The sequence below is a fragment of the Nematolebias whitei genome, chromosome 17, assembly GCF_014905685.2.
Source record: "Nematolebias whitei isolate Nwh7 chromosome 17, NemWhi1, whole genome shotgun sequence".
NCBI classification, from domain to species: domain Eukaryota; kingdom Metazoa; phylum Chordata; class Actinopteri; order Cyprinodontiformes; family Rivulidae; genus Nematolebias; species Nematolebias whitei.
Genome location: NC_056514.1, coordinates 28,185,757 through 28,206,526, shown reverse-complemented (window position 1 = coordinate 28,206,526; position 20,770 = coordinate 28,185,757). Strand labels below are relative to the sequence as shown.

The 20,770-nt window shown below is 38.8% G+C and overlaps 1 protein-coding gene across 1 annotated transcript in view; it reads right to left on the bottom strand.

Moving 5' to 3' along the window:
* nrg3b (neuregulin 3b) overlaps window positions 1–20,770 on the bottom strand; it is a 313,653-nt gene that overhangs the window by 42,140 nt on the left and 250,743 nt on the right. The window contains exons 3-4 of the mRNA XM_037691441.1: window positions 17,804–17,877; window positions 5,799–5,825 (exon numbers count right to left, since the gene is read on the bottom strand). Coding sequence (XP_037547369.1) covers window positions 5,799–5,825; window positions 17,804–17,877 — 101 coding nt within the window. The remainder of the gene's footprint in view (window positions 1–5,798; window positions 5,826–17,803; window positions 17,878–20,770) is intronic.

The following is a 20,770-nucleotide window of genomic DNA, read 5'->3' as shown; positions in this document are numbered from 1 at the left end:
AAGATGTTCAGTTTGAGCTCTTGTAACCTAAATTACAACAAATACATCCCCAATTCTGAAACAGTTTGTAAGTTGTATAATGTAAACTAAGACAGAATACAGTGCTTTGCCAATCTCATAAACCCATATCTTGTTCACAATGAGACATAGTACACATATCCAAGGTTCAAGCTAACAAACTGGATAATTTCTTTTAAAAAACGAGATAATTTTAAATGTGATGGCAGCAACACATCTCAAAGAACAATGGTAAACAAGGCCATATTTACCGCTGTGAAATATCCACTATTTGTAAATGTCTAGAAACTAATGGATGCTGGAGTTTTAGGAAGGGATTATCGTCCTGTTCTTGTCTGATGTAGGATTGTAGTTGTTTAACAGGCCAGGGTCTACTTTGCTGATTTAGTTTTTTTTTCTTCAAGTTGGATTAAATATTTTCAATTGGTGAGAGGTCTGGACTGCCAGCAGACCATTTATCTACTACAAAGACATGCTGTTGTAACGGAGGCAGTAAAGTGATTTAGCATTGTTTTGCTGAAATATGCAAAGTCTTCTCTGAAAACGGTGGGAGCATGTTGCTCTAACATGTGAATATTCCTTGAATTGATTCAATTCAATACAAATTCAATTCAAAAATACTTTATTAATCCCAAAGGGAAATTAAGTGTTATCGTAGCTCATCATCCTGGTTTCATTCAAGAGTTGTTAGATGCTGATAGCTGTGGGCAGGAAGGATCTCCTGCAGCAAATCCGAAAAATCTGGCCACAGATAATGATCCGTCCACCCGGATCCAGTTTGCTGTCAGAGCCAGCAGGCCTCTCAGTCCTCCTGGGCAGCAGGACTGCCTGAATGCTGGGCAGAATTCGTCATCCCAGCTGTCCATTGAGCTCCTCGTCGCCACGGACAGACAGCTGAAAGGTGCCAGGGGATGATCCCAGTTCTTCCATTGTCATGAGCAGTTTCCCACCAGCTCCAGGATCTCCGCGGTCAAGGACTCAAGCACCGCTGCCAAGTTGACGGGCATTCGTTCATGATGCCTCCTTTTCAACTCATTTGGGATTTGGGGCTGTATTTGAGGTATCTGAGCTTTGATGGTACCTTTCCAGATATGTAAGCTGCCCATACTAGAGGCACTAAATGCACCCCAATACTATCAGAGAGGCAAGCTTGAACTGAGCACTGGCAACAAGCTGAATTGTCCCTCTCTTCTTCAGTACAGAGGATGTAGCTTCCCAAATTTTGATACACTTTACTCCAGTCTATTTTGAATGAACTTTGACTCAGAGAAGACATGAGCATTTCTGGATGATGTTCACATAACACTTCTTCTTTGCATGATAGAAGTTTATGGCAGGGTGAACTGAGTTTACAGACAATGAAATGTAGAAGTGTTCCTGAGCCCATGCAGTGATGTCCCTAACAGAACCAGGCCTGTTTTTAATCTAGTCACCTAAATACATGAAGGCACCAGTATTGACTTTTAACCTTATCTTTTACAAACAAGCATTTCTCCAGATTCTTGGTTTATTTGTTAATATTATGAAATGTAGATGATGGGATATTCAGTCATTTCAATTTTCTATTAAGAAACAGTTATTCCGAAATTGTTCCGCTATGTAGATACGTTTGTTTGCAAACCAGTGAATCTCCCTAGTGTTACCTCTGAGAAAATCAGTTCTGTATCATCTTTTGCTTTCCTATTGCAAATTCTTCTAAGTTGCAAAGCGTGCTTTTTATTCTTTTTTCGTTGTGCCACTTACTTGACTGCCTTTTGTTGCCCCTTCCCAACTGTCTTGACATGTGTTGCTATCACAAAGTCTAGCACCCTTTTTTAACTGAACAATTCCTTAGTTTAAACATTTGATTTTCCTACTATGTTCTACTGCAAACAAAATAAGGGTTTATGATATTTTCATATGATTGCAGTTTGTAATAATTTACATTTTATGCAACATCTTAATATATTCAGAGTTGGGGCCACAAAATATTCTAAGTCTGATCTCAACAGATTGTGAACAACAGGAAAAATGCAAACACTGCAACATGTTCATGACCTTTGAGGGATTGTCTGGGACTTCTAATGATGCCAGCAGAAAACTTTCCTGGTCTTAACCTGCCCTGGTTTATCATTTTCCTCCAACAGAAGCTGCTGGAGAGTTTCCTTTGTTCATAGCTAAAACAACCAATCACAGTTGTGTTCTCACTATTTTTGATAAGATTCTCCTCTTGCATGGCATTTTTGCTGCATCAGTTCATTTCATGAATAGAATACTGTACCATAGTTCAAAATTTAAGGAGAAACCTATACATACTTGTAGCCCTGTGAAGCTTCCGGCCTTCGCCATCAGTGAAATGACCTCTCAACAGTTGAAGATGTGAAACATGGGGAATATCTTTCCCTGCTGCTGCTGCATCATCAGCGTTCATGTGGAGCACCACCTGAGACCAACCTCTGCTTTCTCTTGATGGATGTAAAAGGCTTTTTCCAAAATCTGAACATAAAAACAGCTGCCTACAAAGCTGTGCTGAATGGCTGCAAGGGGAAAAAAAAAGATCTGCAGTCTGTAAAGCTATTACAGGCCTTTCATGCTGGATGCCTACAAGCTAGTCTTGAAATTAGATGCAAGAAAATATTAAGAAAAACTAAAAAGTGAGCTAAACTGGCTAAACCATGTTGCACTGACACAAAGACAAGACAATCCCGTGTGACCAGCAATATCATAACAACTGCTCTACATTCGGATTGGGATAAAATTCTATAATGAAGACCACACTAAAGCATCCATGAGAAAACGGGTTGTTCTGCTGGAAATACATCAGAGTGAACTAGTGAGACATGCAAAGCTTAAGCTGTTGGACTAAAGAGTGCAAGAAAATCATATTTAGAGAGTTCAATCCTACATCAAACAGGGCTCTGCTGTATTCTGACTCTCAGGCGGTCACATATAGGACTTATATAACAACTGCTCAAAGATTTATTGATGAAGCAGAAGGGAGATTTATAATGGAACACAATGAATAATCATATTCAATTGCAAAGGAGGCAAACAAGAATCTGTTATTCCTTTGTGTCTGCCATCCATCCTGCTATCAATCGATTAATCTGTAATGCATCCGTCCACCTGCAGCAGTACGCTGAACTAATTTCGTCCCCAGATTAAAATCACTGAACTGGGGAATGTTGTTTGCAGGGCAGGATTCGCTTCCTGAGCGTCTTCTGCCTCTGTCTATTTCCTGAAGCGAGTGTCTGACATGTTGGCAATGTGTGAAGACATGTTAATGGAAAACTTCATAGCTTGGCTTTTAAGAAAGCAGGACAAATGGTAAAGAACAGATGGTAAAATAGGGTGTGCGGGGTGATGATGCGCACATGTGATGAGTGTGGCTTTCAACTTCCTCTAGTTTAAGAGCAGTGTGACATTATTAAAGAAAGAACATCAGATAATTTGTTTTTTCTGAAGGCTGAGTTAACCTCCTGGAAGGAACAAAAGTAAAAAATAATCCAAGGATTTTTTGGGTATATTTAATAGAGATGTAACAGTACACATAAATCACAGTTTGTTATGTTCCCTTCGTTTTGAGGTCATGGTTCGGTACGACAGAAAAAAGGAACAAATGCCAAATGCTACAATTATATTACTTTTTTACCCTCCCAGAAGCAGAGACAAAACAAACCTGAGTCTGAATTAGCATGTAATGTACAAAAATGTAAGATTGGTCAACTATTATTTTACTATAAAATGAAAAAATTAATTTTGTGCCGTCCTTTTAGCCAGTTTGAACTTTTAAAAGTGTCTTATGTGTCATTAAAATGTGGATAATTTCCAAATTTGAAAAGTTTGTCTAATTAAAAATAGCTAAAGTTTTTGTTTTAATTATTTCAACCAAATCGATGTAAAATCAAAGGTATTAAATGTATTACTCAACTGACAATCATCTTCCTATGAGAAGGTACAAAGACAATAAAATAGTACAGTATTTTTTGGCCTATAAATTGCATTTTTTTTGCATAATTTGCATGCCTTGTGACTTATACGCCGAAGCAACGTATTTACGGATTTTTCCCATATTTATAAACCAATTTTTGGCTGGGATATGACTGTTTTCATTCACTCTGACTGGAAATATTGAGCTCTACCATTTTCAGCCACTAGATGGCACTTGAGTAGTATGGCATGACATTGTGTCATGTAATAGGTAAAAAGTGGCCATTAATGACACAATCGGCTTGCCATAGTTTTCCACCTCTGTCCAACTCGCCTGGAGCAAACGTCAAATCAGCTTCATTTGTCTGTGCCGCCTCGGCAAAATGCAGGTAGTTTGACCATTGAAGTGCATTTATTAAATAAAAGTTCATCTGAGACACACCCTTACTATAATGTTGAACAAACAAATAATTGTTTTTAAATGTTAATCTTGTTAAATTCTTGTTAAAATCCTCCCACGGGCACCGTTTGGCAGCCAATCAATTTTTGGCACAACACCAGCCTACATTTCCACGTTGTCAGCAGTGATGTGTAACAAATGTGATGCATCAGCGGTGATGCATAATCAATATGATGTATACAGCGAAGTGACGCATTTATGGATTTTTCCACTTTATTAGACATATTTGGACTGATGTGACTTTGGTGCGACATGTACGGCAGAAAATACAGTAAACTTCCTTTTAGCTTCTAAGTTAGCTGAGTGGCAATTTTTTAGGACCTGATGATGTATTTAGCTGTGTTTATTAGGAACCATAAATGGAAAATTCAAAGCAGGCAAATTATGGCACTTTTGGCTTTCCATACTTCCATCTTTCATTTATTGCAGCCATGACTGGAACCTTTTCCATATGGCTGATTTAAAACAATCAATCCAAGTCAGACCAGCTATTTTTGCTTTATGATGTAGAGTGCTTTATATAGTGGCTTCCTCTGCTTCTTTTCTGTAATGGCAGTTAGCAAAAAGTAATTTAAAAATATCAACGTTCATGCTCAATAATCCATGTAAAAAATCCAACAAAGTTCAGTCTGGTATTCTGGATGGTTTCTTTTTGTTGAAACATTTTGTCTTTCATTCAAAAGACTTCATCAGTCCGAGGAGCCACAACAAACTCAGTCCCATAAGTAGCACATTCACATAGTGGACCAACCAAATTGATTGGTTTGGTTTGAATCAAACTGGTTGGCCCACTATGTGAATGTGCTACTTATGGGACTGAGTTTGTTGTGGCTCCTCGGACTGATGAAGTCCTTTGGATGATTTCCTCAAAAAGGAACCGTCCAGAGGACCTGACTTAACTTTGTTTAATGAAAAAATGTGAGCTTTCTCAATGGAAGAGGTGATCAACTAGAAACACTGGTTCAGTACATGGACTGTTACACCCCGAGTATTTAAAGGTTTTCACTTAACAGATTGATCTTTTTTGTTCCGTGAATTATTTTGTCTCGGAGCACCGTGCCAAAAAACTCACGCAGTCTCTTGTTTTTTTTTTAGGAACTGCTTCCTAAGTGACTCCGCAAACACACGAAAGATGAGTAAACAAGGACTGCTGTCGTTCGTCTTAGCCTGTACACTCATTAAATCACTCTTCTCCAACAGTACTGTTCTCCATGCAGACAGAATACACCTAATTCACCGCCACAGTGTTTCCATGGCAACTGGCCCACATTAATTTTCCAAGGTGAGCGGCCTTGTTGTGCTGGATTGTGTGTTTTGTATGAGGTGTTTGACACATGTGAGGCACATGAAAGATTGAGTGCTCTGCAAAGTCGATGTTCCCCCCCCCCCAAAAAAAAAAAAGTTGTCTCACCCATGAACTCGATCCCAAGCTCGTCCACTGGTCCGTTCAAGGTCGGAAAGCAGGAGGAAGGCGACAGAATGTATAAAAAGGGATGGAGAGAAGGAAGACAATTATTACACGATGCACCTCTATATCACTCAGAAATTCACTTGACAGGAGCAACATGATGCAACCACACTGTAAAGTAACTTGGACTGCTTTTCTCACACATAACTTCCCCGTTTGCATTTTGTAATGAGCTAGGCAGCTTCAAATGTCTGAAGTACTTCAGCAGGTTTCTCTGAATTCTCTCAGGCTGCAGTGGCTTCAAATGCAGACTCAAACCAACTAAGATATGCGGGGTGGGTGAGCAGATTATATGAGGGATCATGAAAATAAAACGTACAAATGACGTATCGTGTGGCTTTATGCCACTGGTGCTGCTTCACACAAGCGTTTTATAAAGATTTGTGCTTGAGCCACTGCAGTAATTGTTCTCCTCCTCACAAGCTGCCTACTTTGAAATACGTTCAGACTATCGCTCGCATGTTTACATGCATGTGCATCCATGCATCATAGTATACCTCGCCTAGTATGCCTCGTCTCTGACAGAAACACACTTTCGCTCTCTTTTCCCACCCTGGCACACACACACACACACACACACACACACAGGATATTTCTTCATGCAGTTTAGTCTTGTCCTACAATCCCAGTGCTGTGGGAACAGATAAAGAAGGAGCACTCGTTCTCTCCATCCTGACAGTGCCCTCTTTTCATGTCACTGTAATGTAATCTTATTTAAATTAAAATGAAACTCTCACCAGTAATTGGTTTTCTGACAGAGGTGGTCAGCGTTTTAAATAGAACATGGCTTGCCAAGCTCTGACACATTATGTGATGGGCATTCTGAAAAAAAAAATGACTAAAGATCAGGGCAGAAGGTGTTTTGATTAAAGGATGGATAAACTTGTCCATATTTGATTCTGTTTGGAGGAGAAACATCCGCAAAAAGGGGATTTGGATCCAGATAATTAAAACCAAAAACAAATAATAAATTGCAAGTATTTAAAATTTGAAAACCAAAAAAAAAATCATGAAACGCACCAGATGAGACAAACTTGGTGAATTCCTAAATGTTTGCAGATGGGGTTTCAGGTGCAGGTGCACCTGTCACGGCTGGTTTATCAACCGCTGTGGCACCCACTAATGTTGCCGTGGCACTTGTTGCACCCATCTTCGCTCTTTGTCAGGGTTTTCTTTCCCAATTTAGTTCAGTTTAGAAAGTTAGCTTTCAAAAACCATCTTCACTGAATGACAATACTCGTGAGGGGAGTTCTTCATTTCGTAACCACAAGAAAATAACAAAGTCTTGTTTCTTGACAGAAGCACATCTAAAGCCAAAATTTGCAAAACTTCACAAATCATTGCAAAATGAGCCTAAAGATTAACAACAAAACAAATAAGATGGAAGTCATGGACTTAATAGTGCACTTTTTAAAGTTTCAGGTAGTTTTCATAGCCTTAAAATGTTCCAGTTTTAATCTGATATGCCGGACGACTTTAGCACTTTGATTTTTATGGAAATCAGACATGATCTTCTTAAATGAACTGATCAGTGTAGCTGTTCATCTGCATTTTGACAAGAGGAAGGTTTAAACTTAAATTTTTTTAAGCTGAAAGCTCATGAAAATATATAAAGGCATTCATCAAAATCTTGAACTGAGTTAAATTCATTAAAAGTTATGAGCCCTAAAATTCTGGTAAGAAACATTTTCGGATTTAAAATAGCTGCATGATCAAGACATGGCTGACTATTAAGGGGTGCTGGTGCATCAGTATTAACACACCCTTACTAGTCTATAAACATATTTTGCCCTGAATTTCATCACTATCTTTGAAGCAAAACATACAAAGTATAACTTAAAATATGTGGCTCAATCAGGGATCCTGCGCTCAGACATTTGGAAGTGGTATGTCAATGTAGACAAAATTAGCAACAACAAAAAAATAAAAATGCACAAAAAAGAATCAGTGGCAATCAGTTTTCATGTTTTGGCATACTTCAGAGTGGAACTATCATTCACAGTTTAAACAAAGTGCAGAAAGTTGGCCTTTACATGTCTGAACTTGCACTTTGATTACAGGTTTTAAACAACCACAGTAAAAACCTTTGCAAACAAGCTTGTCTTGCTCCTATAATTTTTTGTACATACATAAATTATATATAAAATTATATGGATTGTTTTCTTTTACCTAGCGTGTCTCATAGGGCTTACGGTTTTCTTTTAAAATCTCACAAAAGACACTGAGTGCATAGCCAGTCTTCCGCAAGTCTAAGGTACCGGTAAATTTTAACTAAAAATATTCCCTTCAAAACGAAAGGGGTCTTTTTAACTCGTCAAATCAAAAATTCACGTGAGCATCTTCTGCTGCTCATGGTTCAAGATTTCACAAATTCTCAGTAGCAGTTTTTGCACAGTGATAGTTTGAGGCTTAATTTCCAGTGTGTTATGTCTTCTATACTCATGAATTTGGCTGCCAGGTAGTAACAAACAGGTTAGTGGTTGCCATGACGACCACATTACGCCACAGGCAGCAGTGTAACACGCCTTTTTCTTCGGATGCATGCTCCAGGTAGATAAATCTAACAAGGTTGTGTCTGGTCCTCTGGACGGATCCTTCTTCGTTGAAACGTTTCATCTTTTATCCAAAAGACCTCTTAAGTCTGGGGTGCTGCAACAAACTCAGTCTTATAAAACAGTTCAAAGACTTTTCAACTGTTCAAACGTTTCAACAAAGAAGAATCCGTCCAGAGGACCCGACTCAACCTTGTTAGATGCCTTTATATCTTGGTTCCCTTTACACTTCTTATACAACTCATACATCCAAATGTTTATTTTTAGTCCGATTTTTTTTCCACAAAATAATGTTAGAAATTCAGGCAGTAGCTGCAATGACACTGTTCAAAGTTTTTCAATAGTTTTCTGGTTCTAGTTTTTCACTTGTCACCATGTAAGGCCAAGGAACTGAACACAGCATCTTTGTGATGATACCTGATCTGTATTATCCGCTCAACCCTTTCCTTGTGATTGCCCATGGCAACAGCCGACACTTTTCCACTCTAAATCCCCTCGACTGACACGGCCCAAGCAGATGATGTCATTACAACGCTGATACACATCCCCTCCTCTGGCACTGCCTTGTCAACTGAAATTCACCAATCACAATATGTGCACGCTCTCAAATCCATTGCGCTCGCAACTCAGAGCACTTGAGGGAATCACTTACTATGTTTCATGGGAGCTGAGAGAATACCTGTGCATTGCGTCTGATGCTTTCGGTCCGATTAAGAAGCAGCAATTTGCCGTGTGGGACAGACAATGGCAGGTGTGAATCAAATTCCTAATCCCTTTTTTCTCTTGGGTGAGCAAGGAATTGATAAACAATTGTGTGGGGGTGTGCATGTGTTACTGAAGTGAATATTCTGTGTGGCTCCTTACTCCAGGCCTTATATCTACAGGAGATATCCTTCCATCCATTATCTTTACCTGCTATTCTTTTTTGGGTCGCAGGGGTCACTGGTGCCCATGTCCAGCAATCACTGTGTGAGAGGCAGGGAACACCCTGGACGGGTCGTAAGTCCATCACAGGGCCACATGGAGACAAATAAGACAAACAACCATTCACTCTCTCACTCACACTTAGGGATAATTTAGAGTCACCAATCAGCCTAACATGCATGATTTTGGTCTGTGGGAGGAAACTGGAGTATCTGGAGAAAACCCACGCATGCATGGAGAGAACATGCAAACTCCACCCAGAAAGGCCCCCAGAACAGGATTTGTACCAGGGTAACCTGTTCCCTGAGAGGCAGCAGCTCTACCAACTGCGCCACAGGAGATAATTGTTTTAAATTAAAGTAATACATCCTTTTTCTTTTGAATCAGCCAAATTAAACTAAAACCTCGTGTCAGCTCTTTCTTCTCTGTCTTCTATAACCTCTAAGGTGCCACTTGCCACTTAAACGAACACCGCCAGTGGTCTGCCCTAAACTCTCCCACAGTTAAGAAAGGAACTTGTTCAGATTGTTTACCAAGTGCAAACTAAGCTGCTGTCGTCCTGCACTGCAATGCCTCCAATTAAAGACCCCACCACTTCCTCTCTGTGTGCCGTGAGATGTTAGACCCCAGCACTCTCCACCCATCTCATTTCAGCACAGTTCAAAGCGGCATAGCTTGAGTGCTTCGTAGGGAGTCTCGTCCTTCTTTTGTCCTTGTGTTTATATGATGCGCCCAATGGTTTCCGCCTCTCTTTCACCATATGTAAAGATGTGAGGAATGATGGAGTGGCCCTGCATGCAAGTCAGTGCAACCTGCTCTTTTGAGTCGTTTTGTCAGTCAATAAGAAAAACAAAGGATGAGGGATATAGAAAGATTTGGATCTGTAAGATGAGCATATATTGATTTAAAAAAAATAACTGCTGAAAGCCAGAAAGCACATACCAGACAGCAGTATTTTTCCTCACCCAGGTGTGTGTTTTGTTCTAATTCTGCCTTATCAATAAACAACAACAACAAAATTTTTAGAGGTGTAGTTTTGATAATTTAAAATGGGGTCCTGTGGGAAGGCTATAAACAATCACATCTTACCTGTTGTAGATAGCTCTTTGAATGACCGCATTAGAAAAATAAAGTTTCATTGAAACCAAGTGGTTCCAAAACCAAGATGGATTATAGCCTCTTAGAAATAATTCCCATCTTTAAAAAAAAAATTCTTCTAGGTTCTTGCAACTGGTGCTTTATCAACCTGTACATCACTCTCAATTTCATATTACATTTTACATTGAAATAGCTGTTTGTAATGCTAAAAGTGGCAGCTGCAGCAATTCCAGTGCTGCCTGAGGCCATCCTGTCCAATTTGTCATATTATTTCTGTGGTACACGCAAACCATGTTTTTTTTTTTTTTTTAAAGCCTTGACTTTGTTGTAAATTTCACATTACGTGGCTGAAATATTATGATATTACTGATGAAAGTGCTCCAAGCTGCATTAGTTGTGTGGCAGCTAGCTGCTTGTGCTCCTCTTTACAAATAATAATATGTAAATAACTTATCGTACTTGCCGCCGTACACATCGCACCGTGGTATAAGTCGCATCAGTTGCATTAGTCCAAATATGTCTAATAATGTGGAAAAACAAACAAATAATTTGCTGTGTATGTCAGATCTGACGCACCGTGTCACTGCTGACCACACGGAAACGTAGGCCGGTGTTGTGCCAAAAATCAATTGGCTGCCAAATGGCGACCGCGGGAGTATGTACGGGAGGACTTAAAATGAATTTAACGAGTTTAACACTTAAAAACAATTATTTGTTTCCTCAAAATTATAGCAAAGTTGTGTCTCAGTTTAACTTTTCCTTAATAAATGCACTTTATTGGTCAAATCAGCTGCATTTCCAAAATCGATTTGTGGAAGTGGGAGCGCTGTGCATTTCATCAAAATTTAAAAAAGATTAACACCTAAAAGCAATAAATTATTTGCTCGACATTATAGTAAAGATGTGTTTCAGTTGAACTTTTCCTTAATAAATGCACTTTAATGGTCAAATCAGCTGCAGTGTGGCGAAATGCAGCTGATTTGATGTTTGCTCCAGGAGTTCCGGAGCAAGACAAAGGTGGCTTGGTATGGCAAGCCAAGTGTCTCATTAATAACCACTTTTACCTATTAATGAGTCACTTGGCTTGCCATATTAGTTGAGGGCCCTCTAAAGGATGAAAATGGTAGTGTTCAATATTTTCCATGTCAGAATGAATGAAATCGTCAAATCTCAGCCAAAATTTGGGTTATAAATACGGGAGAAAAACATATTGGTCGCTTTGGGGTATAAATCTCAGGACTTGCAAATTTATGGAAAAAGGTGCAACTTATACAGTGAAAATTACAGTACTGCAAAATCCACAACACTGTAAAATTAAAGAAAAAATAAAATAAAAATGGATTGCTGCCACCCTTATCCTCCTGCTGACCTTGGGTCATAATGACCTACAAGGCCTTTGTGGGTCATTTTCACTCAAAGCCAGCAGGAGGGTTAAGGTGGCAGCAATTCACTTTGGCCTTGGTCTAACTCAGATTAGTTGTTAAATGGTCAACACATGCAGACAAATACTTTATTTTCCAACCTTTTCATAGAATGCTACTTCAAAAGATTTGTACTACCCCTTTAATTTACACAAATTCAATCAGACACACTGAGTAAACTGGATTTCATTGGAGCTTTTCCCACTTGTATTTGATGTTAGTGTGCACATGATTGTGTATGTTATTACACGATTTGGCCTTAGAAAGCCGGATTATCCTCAAAACCCTCAGTAATCTGAGTAAATTTTAGATCAACCCTCATGAACAGAGATCCAAATAGGCCCTATTGCCCCACTAAAAATCTTTCCGGGTTAGCTTTGTGTGGTCGGTCAAGACTTTGGAAAAGAGCTGTCCTCTGTGTTGAAAATGTGCAGATAAAGAATAGACCATTCACTGTTTGTCACTTCCTTCTTTCCATCCTTACTTCCTTAGGTATTTAGCATATTCTGACAAGAACTTGAAGCTTCTTGTTTATTAATATGTCACCCATCTGTCTATTCACCTCTGAGGAGGCGGTGAATTTGATTAAGATGCCTTTTATCATTCTATGAGACATTTTGGAAAGAATGGAAATCACCACCTTTCAAATCATGAGACATTGTACAGATTTGGCAGGAAGCTACACTCAGTGCTCCTAAATTAAAATTGAACAGCTCTGAATGGAAAGAAAAATGTGGAATTAAAAAAAAAAGACGTTTCACCATACAATAAAAAAAAGCCTGCGCTAAACAGTTTTTAGTTTTAATATGAGGTCTTAAATATGAAATAAAATAAAATAAATTGGATTATGATGCTTGTGCTTTTTGTTCCCCAAATTTCATTGTATTTAGGTGCAATGACAATAAAGATCTATTCTATTCTGGGGCTAAATGACTGAAGTGAAAGATGGGTATGATTAGTGCTGTTTCTGATCAATAATAACATTAAGTATCTTGCATTTCTTGAAGGAATGGATATCACCCACTGTCTTTCATGTCAAAATTTTAGATACAAATCATCTTATGTAGAGCAATGGCTGAGTAGTAGCTGTTTTAGTCAAACCTTGAAATGTGCTCTAAATGTGCTGTTATTGCAACACATTTTAGCTCAATATCTGTGAAATGGAATAAGTTATAGTCATTTTTGTACAGTATTTGCTTAGGTTAATTAGTTGTGGTTGCCATTTTCAATTGAATTGACTCCAGAATGTTAATCAGTGGTAGATATACTGTATATCCAATGATTAAGTTGGAAAAGTTGGGATAAATTGCGCTCAGCGATACATAAGAAAATTTGCTAACAAACAAACAAAGATGACTTAATGGCTAAAGCTAATGTTTTAGACAAAGACCCATTGATTCATGCTCAATAATCCAGGTAGAAAAATCCAACATAGTTAAGTCAGGTCCTCTGGACGGTTTCTTTTTGTTGAAATGTTTCATCTTTCATCCAAAAGACGTCATCAGTCCGAGGAGCTGCAACAAATAGTCATAAATAGCACCTTCTCCTAGTAGTGGATCAAACAGTTTGATGGTGCTCAGATGGCTTCTGTTGTTTGCCCTCTCCCCCACCGACTCACTTGAGGCAATCATGGCCAAAGTGGTTCAAAACATCCTAATTACTGTAAAACAGGTTGAGCCACTAGGAGAAGGTGCTATGGCTGAGTTTGTTGCAGCTTCTCTGACTGATGAAGTCTTTTGGATCAAAGACGAAACATTTCAACAAAAAGAAACTGTCCAGAGGACCTGACTTAACTTTGTTTGATTTTAGACAGAGTTGTGTGCAGTGAGTAGCACTTCTAATATGTGCTGTCAATGGCTCTCAGCTACCACCACAGCAAACATTAGCACAATATCTGTAAAACTGGCTGAATTTGAGCCAGTTTCTATGTTTTCTGTCACGCTGGCTGTGGCGGCTATCTTAAACAGTAGCGCTCCAAATATTAATAATTTGGCAATCATTGGCAGTAAGTAGCTTGTTATGGAGTAAACGGAAATGTAACACTAGTAATAGAACAAAACTTTTGTCATAAAAGGTATAAAAAGGGTTAAAAAAAAAAAGGCTTCCCAAACAAAGTTGCTTTCTTTTTTCGACAAAACAATCCTGTGTTTTGCAGTGTTGCAACATGTTCATGCGTACGTTTGCACATTTGCATATATTATTCTTGGACCTCATGTCGTAAATTGATTATTTTCTGAGGTAGAGACTGGAAATTGTTAAAATTATCCAGTTTTTAGACAAACACATTTATTTAGAATCAATCTAATATTTTTCCCACCGGTTAGTAGCTTTGACAGGTTCCCAATAATGAATTTAGGATCTCAGTGAAAGAAAAATGGTGTGGGAAAAAAAAATAATAATTTGGATACACTCCCACTAAACATGGCCTGATAATAGCAGATGCTTTTGTTTTACGGGGTCATAAGATGAAAAGGTTGGCAATCAGGGAATCAGCCTAATGCAGCTGCATCGCATCACTATGATTACAGTATGTGCTGCTGCTGTGAAAAACACAGCTCAGTCTCTCTGGGGTTTCTGCTGTTGTCTGGGAGATTCTGGCTCTGAAGTGCTGCAATTCCCACATGCTAATCAAACTGTTTCATAGGTTTCCAATAGCTACTGAGAATTATGGTGATGCTGGGATGTTTTTAATGTTCTTAATAAGTAAAGACTTCTTTGGAATGCTATGCTTTGCCCTTTGAGTGTTACTGATGGGTATTTGAATAAATCAACACACACTATAAATATATTGTAATCCATATGTGTGCCCTTTCAGTGCTAAACCCAAAGAACATCAGGAAGGACTTCTAAGGCAGATCCATAGGAAAATTGATGTCTTCTTATAGGAGATGAAAAAAATAAGTCCCAGGGTGAACACCAGTCCATGTGAAAGCATCAAAGGGACTTCGTGGCATTGACTTGTGACCCCATTAATGAACTCTCAGAGGGCTAGGTGGAATTAAAAGGCCATATGACTTAAGTTTTCTCTCTGACTCTTGGAGCAGAGAAGTCAAGTCACTCCCTGAAACACTGAAAAATTTCTAAAGCCACAGCCTCATGGGAGAGATTCGGGGCCTCCAATTTCTCTTTCTTGTGTAGCTTTGACGTTTGCTTTATATTTAACTACACCACAAAGCCCTTAAGGGGACACAAGGACTCCAATTATTAAACGGGAAAGGAAACTGAAAAGTTGCTTTTCTTTCAACCTGACTTAAAGTGACAGCCAGGATTGTTTGAAGTGAGGTTCTGTGGAAAGGTTATGCACGATATTAGTTCTTTGAATGGACTCAGTTTTGAGATAAAAGTCATTCTGACTCTATCCACTAGCTAACGGCTAGCCCAAATGTGTCTAAAACTGATTACCGTCATCCTCCCAAAAAAACAACAACAACTTCAATCTCTAATGTATTATAAAAGTTTATACAAATATTACATTTCAAACATTTGCATTGCAAAATTATTTACATAAAAGTCTATAATTATTTACCAGCACAAATATTGGTATCTGCAAGTAGCACTTCTCATGCAGCTAGGGTTGCTACATGCACCAAGAGACAAAGTTTCATTATTTACAAGCTGTCTTGAATGCATCCTCATCCTGTCCATGTTTTCTGTGAAAAGGTGGTAATGGTTGGGTAAGACACTCGGGATCTAAACCAATTATGTTGTTTTGCCATTGGTAAGTGCGGCTCTACTTGGATCGCCTCTTTTTAGTCCTTCTCAGGTGTAGGTGATTTGCTACTACAATGGAGGCTGACCTGTTTCCCTGCTCTGTGGGCGGGATCGTATCTGGCCTTTTTGTGTTTTAGGCCATTTTGCTCGTTGTGGTCCTTAATCACCCTATAATTGTATTTGAATTTTGTTAGCTTATCTTGGCACTGTTTATACATCCAGGTGTAGCCATGCTGCGCTATCATTTCTAATAGCTCTTGGTAAATGTGTTTATAGCTTGTGGTTTTGTCTGTCAAAACAAAGAGGAAGTGGAGGTTCAGATGTAGTTTGCAGTTTTGCTGGGCAAGGTATCCAGTGATGTAACCCCAATGGCCAATCAATGGCTGCTGCCTGCTTATGTCAATACTGGCCCTTCGGAGCAGCTCGCTTGGCACCTCAAATAAGGTGATTCCATAAATCAAGCTGAGTGAGGTGGATAGAGACAGTGAGCAAACTCAACTGGAGCTGTGTGCAGAGCTGAGGAGAGTTGAGACAGTGGCAAAGTGCCATTAGAGACAGAGAAGGGCAGGTCTGTCTGTCTGGAACGTTAACAGCTTGTGTCAGTACAACCCTCATTTAAAACTGAAAGGTACAAAAGTACAGACTTGAGGGAGAAGATTGAAATTTGCAACCAAAAACTGTCAAGGAAAATTAATTTAAACAAGCTGTATGCCAGTGAATAGCAAATGTTTGTAGTTTCCATGATGAGTATTTTTTTCAACTGGAATAGAACAGGAAATGGAATTTGGATGGATGGATGGATGGATGGATGGATAGATGGATAGATGGATAGATGGATGGATGGATAGATGGATGGATGGATAGATGGATGGATGGATAGATGGATAGATGGATAGATGGATGGATAGATGGATAGATGGATAGATGGATAGATAGATAGATAGATAGATAGATAGATAGATAGATAGATAGATAGATAGATAGATAGATAGATAGATAGATAGATAGATAGATAGATAGATAGATAGATAGATAGATAGATAGACAGACAGACAGACAGACAGACAGACAGACAGACAGACAGACAGACAGACAGACAGACAGACAGACAGACAGACAGACAGACAGACAGACAGACATAGAGATCAGAAGGGCCTTCTTGGATCTTACTGTATCAACCCAGTTTTCAAAAGGAACAGGTTTGATAACACCTACACGCAGCCACACACCAAAAATGAAGTTGGACCATTGCCTTTTTTTTTTCCAAGTTATCCAGCACACAATGTTTACATATGGCGGTGGCCATCTTGGATTTTGGATTTTGAATGCTCGAAAGGATCCATCCTCACGCCTATATAAAACCCCACACCAAAATGAAAGTCGGTACTTCACTTATTTTTCAAGATAACCCCTTGGTAATAAAGGGCTTCAGATATGAAGGATGAATCCTAATATTTTTATCACCACCGGTACACCACTTGACAGGTGGTAGTTGTGGCCCAGCTGTAAAAGGTTTTTTTTTATTTTTCTGGATGAAATATTACAACCATTAACACAGCCTATGGGACATCCAGCATGAATAAAATATTTCTGCCAGAATAACCACATTATGCAAAACCGACAGTAGTTTTAGTGGGTTATAGGAAAAAATAATTACCTGAACCTCCATGAAATTTCTGCCAGTCTGGTCAGAAATAATTCATTTTGACAAACTGATGCCAATAAAAAAGCTATCTACCACAGGTAAGATAGTAATTGTTCACATCCATATAAAAAAAAAAACTGAATGCTTTATTTCATAAAGATTTAGAATATAGAAAAAAAGTCAACTTTTTTTTTTACCTCTAATATCTTCAAGTTAGCATTATGTTTCAAGCTTCATAGTTTAAGCAGACTCATAATGTTTTTATAAAGTTAATATTTGTGTTAATGTTAATAATATTAGTGAAAGCTGTGTGACTGCATTTGAAACGAAGCCTGAATAGACTATTGTAAAACCTTAACAACTTGTGTTCATATGAAATTCTAAAACAGCCGTTTCATATTCTGCTCATCCTGGAGGATTTTAGCTCTGGCTTGTCTCTTTTTGAATTGAAAAAATAGAGTTCTGTAGGAAATTTGCCCAAGGCATGTACAAAGTAGGATTTGCCTGTTCCGAATTTGTTTTCTTGCTGCAGATCAATACACCAAGACTGAGAAAGAGAAAAAAAAAACAAAGAGAGAATCACGGCAGGGAGCATACTTGGATCAGACAAGATAGCATCTGTCTTGGGTACAAACTGGTCACAGCGCAGTCCATGGTAGCCCTCTTTACACCTGCAACAGAGGGGGGAAAAACAGACAAAGAGACAGATTTAATGTTAGAAGTGAGACAATCCAAGCGAGAAGCATCAAAGCTCAGCGTGAAAACATCAGCTGAAGAGACTTTCAGATGAGAAAATATGAGAACAGGAAGCATATAGGCAGAAACAAATGGATGAATGGTACAAAGTGGAGTGCTCGCTGTGGGCTGAGATACTATGGGTGGAGTGAGAAGACGGAGAGGAAGAGGATGAGAGCTGGGCTGGACGAGCAGCGCCTGCAGAATAACAGATAGCACATGACAGACAGGAATGCCAGGTCCCTGTGGAAGAAATCAGGCTGGAGAGTTCTTGGCGTGATGCAGGCTCCACAAGATCTACAGTGAGGAGGAAGGCTGCCATGGCTGAAAGACTTAAATAAACAGTCCTGGCACAACGCAAATATTTCCCTCCATTGCCAAACAAATATGCATGCACTGCTCATGGCTGCAGATGTCTATACAATTATCGCACACATAACTACAGAAAATGTGTCATTTGGCTGTCTAATTGTAGAATTTTGCTTTGAATATGACTAGAAAAAAATGATTTAGTATAAACAAATCTCATCTTTTTTGTTCATTTCATTGAGGGGATGTAGCCTTTTTACAAAATTGAACTTTAATTACAATTTTTTTTATCTCATATTTGAACTCTTCAGTTTTTCAAAAATCATTGTTGTTGTTTTTTAACTAAACCTCAGCATTCTTGCTCTTTTTCCTCTTCTTATGCTACTACATGCACAACTGCAGAACGAAAAGCTTTGCAGAGAGTAGTGAAGGCTGCACAGAAGACTGTTCGAGTCAGTCTCCCCACCATCACAGACATCTTCACCTCTAGATGCAGGAAGAGGGCACCTGCATCGTGAAGGACCCCACTCACCCAGCACACACACTCTTTGCCCCGCTCCCCTCAGGAAGGAGGTTGAGGAGCATTAAGTGTAGAACCACTAGACTGAGGAACAGCTTCTACCCCAAGGCTGTTAAGACTCATGAATCTCTAACCAGAATAATCACAGTGAAAAATCACATCATGTTGCTGATTTATTTCATGTTGCTGTGTTCATTTGTGCTCATCTGCTCACACAGACTCATGTTTGTGCTGCTGTTCGGCGTAATGTTTTTATGCTATTAGTGCTTAGTGTATTTTTAGCTAATGCTTTTTTTAGTTCATATCTTACAAACCGGATTCCAAAAAAGTTGGGACACTAAACAAATAGTGAATAAAAACTGAATGCCATGATGTGGAGATGGCAAATGTCGACATTTTATTTGTAATATAACGTAGATGACAGATCAAAAGTTTAATCTGAGTAAATGTAACATTTTAAAGGAAAAATATGTTGATTCAAAATTTCAGTGTCAACAAATCCCAAAAAAGTTGGGACAAGTAGCAATAAGTGGCTGGAAAAAGGAAATTGAGCATATAACGAACAGCTGGAAGACCAATTAACACTAATTAGGTCAATTGACAACATGATTGGGTATAAAAAGAGCTTCTCAGAGTGTCAGTGTATCTCAGAAGCCAAGATGGTAAGAGGATCACCAATTCCACCATTGTTGCACAGAAAGAGTGCAGCAATACCAGAATGGTGTTACCCAGCGTAAAATAGCAAAGACTTTTAAGTTATTTTCATCAACCATGCATAACATCATCAAAAGATTCAGAGAATCTGGATCTGGATCTTGATTAAACTTTTGATCTGTCATCTATGTTATATTACGAATAAAATATTGACATTTGCCATCTCCACATCATTGCATTCAGTTTTTATTCACAATTTGTTTAGTGTCCCAACTTTTTTGGAATCCGGTTTGTACTTTTAGCTTATAGCTAGCATTTTACCACCTTTAGTTTTTAGCTATTGTTTTGCTTCTTTTTGAGCTAACTGTTTTAGCCCCAACAAATTTCAGCAAAGTCATTCATCACTCAACCATCACACTTCATTTGTGGAGAAAAAGCATTTTCCTCTAACTTCTTTCATGTAAAATGAATGTGTTTATAAAAAAATAAGTTGTTGGAAAAAACAAAACAAAAATCCTCCACACTAAATCTGGTCAAATCCTCAACAGTTCTTGTCTTAGAGAATTAGGACTTTTTGTTGTTGCCGTCAACAATGCGAGCACGTTCAGTGGGCTGATCCATCCTTCTGCACTTTCAAAGCTTAGACGAGACAACTGTGGGATCTGAACAGAAACGTTTGCTTCAATATAAACTTATACAAAAGTGAGCCATTTATCCAAATAGTATCCATTGCCTCAGCTCCATCTGCCTAACACACACATTTCCAGTCAATACATGTGTGCTACATTTCACCAGTGTCAAAAATCAGACATTTAGTGTGTTACACTTGATAAACAACAAGCATGGATCATTAACACTTGGGAGAGGGAAGAAAAGGAATGAAGAGCAACACCGTCAACAACAAGTGAGCGTCTCAGAGTAAAGTGAGCAGCCGTGAAGTTCACAAGTTGTTGGGTGTGTGAAAACTGTGACAGGATTGGTTTAACTCGTTGTTTGTTCATCTCAGGCTGCAGTTTGAACTCCGTTTGTTCCCAGTTTCAGCGCCACATGAGCAGTTTCCTACTTCTTTTTAATAATTTCTAGTAATAAACAAATAGGCAGGACTCTTCTGCACCTGTCCACAGGTACTTTGGCCCACTCCTTATGAGCAAACTGCTCTAACTGGCTCGGGTTTGAGCGGTTCCTTCTGACCAGTTTTAAACTCAAACCTCAGACTAGCCCAATATTATGTTCTTAATTGTTCTTGGACGTTTTAAACTTTTAGAGTCAATTTCCTGTTGATGTGACGGAGACTAAGCTTTCTGAAACAAAGCAACACGTTTCGCTCCAGAATGCCTTGATAGTCT